At 44.2% G+C, this 9,338-nt stretch overlaps 1 protein-coding gene across 1 annotated transcript; it reads right to left on the bottom strand.

The window, feature by feature from the left end:
- Positions 1-2,373: 2,373 nt before the first annotated feature.
- Saxo1 (stabilizer of axonemal microtubules 1) lies at positions 2,374-3,399 on the bottom strand. Its single transcript, XM_051156765.1, has one exon. The coding sequence runs from the start codon at positions 3,397-3,399 to the stop codon at positions 2,374-2,376; it is 1,026 nt and encodes a 341-aa protein (XP_051012722.1).
- Positions 3,400-9,338: the final 5,939 nt, after the last annotated feature.

The raw sequence follows: 9,338 nt of genomic DNA, 5'->3' as shown, positions 1-9,338 counted from the left end.
TGAGTAAAAATTCTAAGTCTTTTCAAGGAGGGTACAGCATCATGGCCTCTGTCTCCTTCGCAGGAAGACTGCTTCAGAATTCAGTGCAGACCATGCCACCATTTCCATGGGCCCCAGGTACCTTTCCCCGGATTCCCTCTAGTTTTGTTTGGTTTGCCTCCAGGAGTCACGCGTTGTTTTTACTTTATACACATAAGCACATCTCTTGCCTGACTAGCATTCAGTTTCACCTCAGGCATAAACACTTTCAATTTTAGGAAGACCCATGTGCTCTCTGTAGTTGCAGAGACCTTGCTAATGTCAGCAAAAACAGCCTTGCATCTCAGCCTTACAGGCATATTTGTCTTTCAGAAGTCCCGCTCCCGTCAGGTCTCTTTGGGAGCTGAGATTTTTTTTTTTTTTTTTTTTTTAATAAGGAAGATTGCATTTTGACTCACAGCTTTAGAGGTCGTAGTCCATAGTCACTTGCTGTCCTGGTCCTGTGGTGGGTCTGAGCATCACAGGGGGGCATGCATCGTGGAACACAATTGGTCATCACATGGTACCTAGAAAGCAAGAAGAGATAAGGAGGGACTGGGAGCAAAAATACTCCCTGTAAAGACAGGAACCTAGTTCCTCTAACGAGGCTCCAGCCCCTGAAGTTTCCACTACCTTCCATCAACAGGCCCATTCATCCCTGAATCCTATGATCCATTGGTGACATCACAACCATCAGGATCCAATTACTTCCCAAACGTTTGCACTTCTGAGCACCACCACATGGCACACCAAGTCTTCCATCCATGAGTTTTGAGAGAACATTTCCCAGCTGAGTCACGTGTAGCACCATCCTTTTTAGTGTTCTCCGTGAACTTAGTACATCCCAGTGAGCTTGGCTATATGATGTGACATGGTTCATGGAGCCAGGATGTCTAAGACACAGAAGATGAGTGGTGCCTGCATTGTGGAGATGCAGATCTGAGGGCAGAAAACTTAGGTTACACACTGACTCTGTTTCTGTCCTCTGGCTGGCTCTACAGCACACTTAACTGCTCTGAGTTTCCCTACCCCATAAAGGGAGGTGTCCAGACAGGACCTCAGACCAACAAGAGGAATAAACAATGCAGATATGAGCCCATTGATAACTAAATGTGTGGTGAAGGTGCAAGGGCAATAGCCCAGGCCAGGCATGACTGCCATGGACAAATTGAGATAGGTAGAAGACACAGGCCCCTCACTGAAACACCAAGCTCTGGACCCAAGCCAAAAAAATCTTAGGCTGAAGTCCCACCTCTTCCACCCTATCCCCAAGTTCTCCGGGACCACAAGAGTATTTAGGGATTCAAGAGATTTTGAAAGACAGGTGGGCATGCCCAGTATTGGTTGGCATCTTCCAGCTATCTAGACTAGGAAAGAAGCCCCACTCCCACCCCAAAATATCTTTCCTCAGTCCTTCCTAGTTTAAGTTACTTAACCTTCAAAATCAAAAACTGGTAAAAACCTTAAGCCCAAGAAGTTCCCAGAGCAGTACCTGGCTCATTGCCGGGTCAAGCGTTACCACAGATCTGGTCACAGCTACTATTTTAGGATAAGCAGGCCCAGAGTTTCCAGAAATCTCCACTGCTGGGACAATCAGTTCTGGGCTCTGAGCATCTAGAAGATGTCACAGGTTCTGCTCACAACTCTCAACTTTCTGGTGGCTAAGGGTGCCTTTCTTCTCCTCTTCTCCCTGGACCCAGAGCCTACACTTGCGTGAGAGAAAGCAAAAGTCGGCCAGGTCCACATACCCATAGAATTCCCTCCCATAGGCCCTCCTCCCCTCCTCTGTCCATGACAAGAACTACACGCAATCAGACATCAATATCCTTGCTGGTATGTCATGCAGGTAGTAAACAGATGTCCTGTGAAGGAGCTCTGGGCTGGAAACCACCCCCAACAGGACTCTAGGCCGAAACCAAGGGACCTCTCCCATTGTTGAGATGTAATAAAGCATCTGTATAAAATCTCCCCATTGGTTCCATGTAGACTGTGTGGAAAGTACATGAGAGTGAATGAACCAACCTACAAATTCAATGCTGCAAAATAAAATTTGGCACTTCAAATTTGGCAAACTTAGATCATCTTTGATTCCATGAACAAAAGGGACCTGAAGGGGTTAGAGCGATACAGTAGAGGGAGGGATACAGGGGGTTAATCAGCCAATGATTATGTGTCACTTTTCTTTATTCAAGTGAGTCTCATGTTATTCAAATATCCTAGAATTGGTGATAACATTTTTTTCATTTTGAGGTGTTTTAATTTTTGTTTCATTTTGAGAAATTCTTCGTTGAATAATTTTCAGTTGCCTGCTTTTAAAGGTACTATGCAATTAAAAAAAAATTTTTTTTTTCAAAGTCAGGCTGACACTTCCAGTTCCTTCTGGCCAGGATTTTTTGCATCGTGTATAGAAAGGCAGCTGTTCTGTCTAGAACCTGTCTGAGAAATTGACCTATATATCCTGTGCCCCGTAGCATTCACTTCCTCAAAGACATAGCCTGGGGGCTCTTTGTATGATGCTGGGCACCTGCCCATTTCCTTCGGAGTAAAGCTAATAGCGTAGGTAGTCTCAGTCTCCACAGGCATGTGTCGAGGGCCAACCCAGCGCGGCTTGTAGTTTTCAGTACTGACAGGTGGGTGGGGCACATAGCAGATCTTAGTGGTGGTCTGGCAGTCCAAAGGCTCAACAGGCAGACTCAGCTGGGGAACAGGTCTGATTGGCTTTGTGTGCACAGCTGCCCACTGCTTGTAGTCATCCTTGGAGGTGGTTGAACTTTCAAAGAAGCCACTCTTCTTAATGGGACGCTCTGGTCGGCAAGACTGAGCAGGGCTACCCTTAAGGTGTTTGTAATGGGTCTGCACGGTTGTCAGAAGATCCATCTTCTCCTCAGGAGGGACATACACAGCAGGAGCTCTGGAGAACATCTGGGGCGTTGGCCAAGCTTGATACTTATCTTGAAACTCAGTGGCGTTTGAGAAAGGTGCATCTTGCACAGGGCACCTGGCTGGAGGCTTTGCGTTCTTGGCAGGCTTTCCTCGGAGGCCTCGGTAGGACTCTTTGTGGGTGGTCAGGCTCTCAAAGGGTATGTCACAGGGTCTAAATTTTTCTGCCTCTCTGACATAGCGCTTCTCCACAGGGTGGGGCACATAGCTCATCTTATAGTTAGTCAGATCCTCCAAGGGGATGTTACAGAGCCTCGCCTTGGCTGGAGGCTTACAGCTCACAGTGGTCACGCAGCCTTTCATGGTATAGTCATCCTGGTTTGTGGTTCTGTTCTCAAACCTGGTGGACGCTGGCCGGTACTTGTGTGGCGGACGAAGAAGCTCCCGTTTTGGTTGGTTCCAGGGTAAATAATCAACTGGAATTAAAGAAGAGGTAATCATTGATTGATCAGGTCGCCTAACTTGCATGTATTTTAAAGAGAGCCCCAAAGCCACAAGCTATTTTCCAATGAAGATCTCTGACATAACAGAAGAGAGGAGAGCTCTGCTACCATCTCACGCACAAGCTTGCTATTTCAGCGCCATGGTGCTTGCAGCCTCATGTGCAGAGGGACCAGTTTGTTGAAGTTCGCCTTGTACGCCACAATGCTGTGCACAGAGATTTTAGGGGCCTTGAGTTTAAGTCTACGGCAGCTATTCCAGCACAGGAGTCTGACCCAAAGGCAGCTCTTTACCTGTGTGGGGGAAGGGCTGTCTCTCGCTGGCAGAGTACATGGGACATTGCACCAGGTAAGCGGTAACACAGATTCACAGCCCACTACTGATAACCAACCTCACCCCCCCTGCTCCCAAGCTAAGCCAGCCAGGTCTACCTACTGAGAGTGATACTATGTCCCTGTAAAGCTCATGACTAAGCCACATATGCCAAATATACTGCTCCAAGGGAGTAGAGCATGGTATTGCCAAAATATAGAATTGCAACAGCACCCTCGTCCTCAGTTTTGTTTTGTTTTTTAATATATATTAGTTCATTTTCTCTTCAGAACCGCCTAAAAAAGTATATACTACCAAAATGTTCACTTTACAGATGCAGAACTGGAAACACAGAGAAATGAGGGAATTCACACCTCATTCCTTAGAGTCAATTTTTAAAAATTTAATTTTATTAATTTATTAAGATCACAACTCAATTGTTATCCCATCACTTGTATCCTCCTGTTCCTCCTCCCTCCTGCTTTCACCCTATTCCTCTCCCCTAGGTCTATGACCGAGGGGGACCTCCTCCCCCACTATATGGTCATAGGCTATCAAGTCTCATCTTGGTAGCCTGTTTATTCTTTCTTTGAGTGCCATCAGGCCTCCCCACGAAGGGGAGGTGGTCAAATACGGAGCACCAGAGTTCATGTCAGAGTCAGTCCCCGCTCTCCATATAACTGTGGAGAATGTCCTGTCCGTTGGTTAGATCAGAGTAGGGGTTCAATGTTTACTACTTGTATTGTCCTTGGTTAGTGCAATAGTTTGAGCAGACACCCCTGGGCCCCGATCCACCCGTCAAGATACTATTGAATTCAATGTACAGGTGTTTTGTTGAGGACATCTGAATCTAGGCTCATAAAGGTCACTGATGTCATTTTCTTTTCTAGTTACACCCTAGCCTGGTTTGGTGTCAGGCTACTACTGGCTTCACAGAATGAGTTTGGAAGCACTCCTTCCTTCTGGCTTGAACAACTCATCTGAGCATTGGAGTTCGTTCTTCTGGGGAGACGTGGTAAAATTCAGGAGTGCAGCTGTCTCTTCTACCGTTTCCTTTATTGGAAAACATTGTCACTACTTCAATCTCATCTCTTTATTAATCTACTTCTTCCTCTTAATTTGACTATAATAAGTCATAACTGAGAATATAGTCATTTCTACTAAATTCTCTCATTTACTGCAGCATGAGTTTTCAAAATAACCACTGGTGATCTTTTAGCTTTCTGTGGTGTTTGTTATAACATGTCTGGAGATTTCATCTTTAAGTCTATTGACATGGGTCTCTTTCAGTTAAGTTGGCTAAGGGATTTTTGATCTTGTTCATCTTTTCAAAAAGCCAAGTGTCCATTAGTAGTGCGCACCTTTAATCCCATCACTTGGCAGGCAGAGGCAGGTGGATCTCTACAGGTCTGAGGCCAGCCTGATCTACAGGGTGAGTTCAAGGATAGCCAAGGCTACACATACAAACACTGTCTAGAAAAAGGACATGCTTGGCATTGTGGCCTTTAGTCCCAGCACCCAGGAAGCTATAACAGACAGATCTCTGTGAGTACAAGGCAAACTTGGTCTACATAGCAAGTTCTGGCCAGTCAGAGCTATTCAGTGAGCCACTGTTTAAATAATACAATACATATATAAATTTTAAAAAGCACCGGTGAGATTTTTTCCATTAAATTTTTATATATGCATCTTCATAGCCTAAAATATAATCTAGTTTGAGGTATTTTAGCAATTAATGTGGATAATCTTGATGGCTTTCTATGAATCTCTTAGTTTTTTTTTTTTTTTAAATTCTTTCATGTTCAGACTGAATAATCCTTACTGATTTGCCCTTGTTTCACTGATTCTTCTGTCAGCTCAAAATTGCTGGTGAACTTCTTAATTAAAAAAAAAAAGTTATTGTCCAACTCTGGATCTTTCACTTTATTCTTTATGATTTCCCTATATTGATCCCTAGTTGATTAATAATTATTATCACACCTGCTTTCAATTCCTTAAATATGACTTCTAATCACTCTTTAGATATATTTAAAACACCTACTTTCAAATATTTTTCTGCTGTCTCTACCATCTAGGATCCCTAAAAGATAGCTTCTCTTGACTGTGTTTCGCCTTTGTGCATGGACCCTACATCCCTCTTTCTGATGATCTCATCTCTTTCTTCCTTCACTGTCTCCCTCCTCTCCTCTCCTCTCCTCTCCTCTCCTCTCCTCTCCCTCCTCTCCTCTCCCCCCTCTCCTCTCCTCTCCCCCTTCCCTCCCCCTCTCTTTCTCCCTCTCCCCTCTCCCTCCCCCTTTTTCCCTTTTCCCTCTCTCCCCTGTCCCTCTCTCTCCCTCTCCCTCCATCCCCCCTCCCCTTTCCCTCTCTTTGTAAAAGGCACAGTGCCTTAGATACCATATTTTCCCTACATTAGGAGTTCTTATTGCACTGGTTCTATAATCTTTTCCTCTGCACTGACCTATGGCTTGTTAAGTCACTTCCTGAGATTCATCCTTCTTAGCTGAGCAATTAGCCGGTAACTGATGGTAAGTTAGACTCAAGTACTTCAGATCCATGGGTGCATCTGTGGTGAGCTACAGAGTACATAGATCACATGATTTATAAGCCCAAATTTGCTGATTTTGTTTCCTGTCTCCACACAGCTATGAGGCCTCACATTCACAGGGCACTTGAGTAAATAGACAGGCCTTTCCTCAAGATGGTTCTTGAGACAGCACACAGCCTGGCCTGCAAGCATAATCTTCCAGATCACCAGGCTGTCTCCCTGCATGCATCTCCCTATGAAATCTCTCATCCAGCTACTTGTGTTGCTCCCCACAATTATTCCTGTAAACTTAGGATTAGTTGCACAAGCTGTTACCTCTGAATGGTTTTCCAGTCTTTTTTTTTTTTTTTTTTCCAAAACTCTTTAAAATCACCTCAGATCCTTCTAACAGAGTGGCTGCTTTTTCCTCCCCCAGCCTCTCCTGCCCCAGCAGAGCTACCACACAAACACACAAATGGAACTGGAGGAGGAGGGCAAGCTGACAGAAGCAGCTCGAGGACGGATCCCACCAACACCCACCCTTCCTAAGTCAGTCGTCTCTCTTGAACAACTGCTCTCAATCTGTCCTGTACCACTGATTGATTCCCATAATCCCAAATGCTGCTGAGCATATTTTATTGGTGGGTTCTTTTCTTTCTCTTTTTCTTCTTTTGTTCTGTCCCCACAGTAAATGTAGTAGTCATGAGTAGAAAAGGAAAGGTTTGAGTGTTTTTCTTGCAGAACTAATAAAAAACAAAACATATAAGCAAAATATAAATGGCATTCATTGAGATGCACATATTTAATTGCCTTGGTCTTTGGTTTCCTTCCTTGACAGTGCTATCACTTGACAGACAGTAATATATGGCCAGAAATTGTAAAGATTACTGGGGAAAGACTTGCTAGAGCAGAAAATTTTCACAAGAGTTAAGTCATTCAAAGGGGCAATAAACCAAGAAATGAAACTTGGGAAATGGTGCCTCTTATATACAGAAAGTGGCTCAGGACTGACCCAAGGGCAAGGTAAATGTCATGGCCTTCCCCAAGCCTCACTCCTGCTCCTGGCTGGGGCCTTTGGAGTCATTGGAAGGATGGGGATTTGGGTAGAACTATCTCCAAATACAGACTGTCATCTAGAGCCCTGTAAGCAGTGGTTCACACCTGGCCATTCATTTATCCCTTTGCTTACATACCTTTGCTGTGGTTCCGGCACTAAAACGCTGGAAACGAGTATGAGCAATTTAAGCACAGCTTTTGGAAGCTATGATGTCATAGTAGAGATCTAATAATTACTCACATTATTAAAAAAATATAAGTATTTGTTATAGTTTGAATCATACCTTCCACTCCAAATGCAAATGTTAAAATGTAATCCCCACTGTAGTGATGTGAAGAGGAAGGGCCTTTGGAGAAACGATTCAGTCGTGAAGGTGCTGCCCTCATGAGTGGAGCGGTCCCTTAAAGGGCTGGAGGGAACTCGTTCAGGCCTTTTACTCCTTTCTTTTCACCTTATGAAGACGACTTGATAAAGTTCTGTCTTTGACCTAGGATAGGGCTCCACCCAGATTCTGAACCTAATGATGCCTGCATCATTGACATCACAGCATCTATCACTGTGAGAAACGACTTACTGTTTACACTTAGTTTGTTTTCACATCATCATAAATGGATAAGATGGTATTATTTAAAAAAAAAGAACTATTATAACATAGAGGCTGAAATAAATAATAACCATAATAATAATAAGATAGAAGCTAAAAAGCAGTGACTCTGAGTCAACCACATAGCCATTTGTTTTTTAAACCTAGGAAAACTAGAAATCCAACTTGAAGTTCATATGTGTGTGTGTGTGTGTGTGTGTGTGTGTGTGTGTGTGTGTAGGTGGGGGGTGGGGCTTCCATGGATGCATGCCTGGTCTTGAGTAACTTAATTTATATTTTATTAATTCTATTTCAGTAAGCAAATGGTTGACAGGCATCCAAAGTTTAAGGGGAAATAGAAAAGTAGGACTGTTCGATTCTAATACAAGCCAAGTGTTAACAGTGGAATATTCTATGGCTTTACAGGGGATGGCCTTGAGATGGGATGGTATAGACAAGGAGGTGTGTAGGAAAACTGGAGGCAGAAGAGATCGAGGCCTGGCTATTTACTTTTGTAACTTCTGCATATTTATTTTTGAGGGGAGCAGTAGAGAAGCATTTTCTTTGAATAACACCACAGGACTTTCTCATCCTTACTACTGTCTAAGGAAAGCCAGCTGCGATCTTCATTCCCAGGCCTGCCACTGCACTTGAGTGTGAGTGAGAAGACTGAACTGAGCAGTCAGTCCTTCTGAAGAGCCTATACCCTCACTGGAATCAAGGGAACGGGAACCCACGAAGCTTACAGGTGGATTAGTAGTTGGGGATGAGGTCCTTACTGCTGACTCTGGTTTTGCTTAGTTGTCCCCTCTTTCCCAGATTCTGGATACCCCCATTCTATCTTCAGACAAACACTGGCTGGACAGAAAATGAGCCTGTCCCGTAGAGGCACATGCAACCCCATGATGCACTGGTTGTATTGACTCCTGTGGAAAGCACCTGCCCACAGCACTGTGAGGGAACCTGTGGTGGTTACCTGTACCTGTCAACCTGACACAACCCAGAAGCTCTGGGAGGATGGGTCTCAGGAGGGACCACCCAGATCAGATGGCCTGTAGACGTGCCTGGGAGGAAATTATTTCTAAATTGGGTTAAGATGTTATTGTGTGAAGTAATCCAGACTCTGAAATAAGACAATGTTCACATGTTTTTCTCTTATCTGTGGGTCCTAGCTCCAGATCTTCAGGTGTGAGTGAGTCCATAACCCAGAATATAGCCACAAAAATCAGCAGAGGAAGAGGCGACCATGAGGGTGGGGAAGAGTTGTAGAGGGAAAGGAGAAAGTGGGAAGATGGGGAGGGCGCTTTAATTTGGGAGTGGGGAGGGAGATCATTGCAGGATACAAAGGGAGGATAGATAACAGGATGCCTGAAAATGTCATACGGAATCATAGTTTATATTTACTTAAAATTACATATATGTGTATGCACATTTGTGGATACATGTGTGTGAAGGTATGTGTG

Source organism: Acomys russatus, chromosome 2 (genome assembly GCF_903995435.1).
Source record: "Acomys russatus chromosome 2, mAcoRus1.1, whole genome shotgun sequence".
NCBI classification, from domain to species: Eukaryota; Metazoa; Chordata; class Mammalia; order Rodentia; family Muridae; genus Acomys; species Acomys russatus.
Note: the sequence above shows the minus strand (reverse complement) of the source record. Positions and strands in the feature narration are given on the sequence as shown.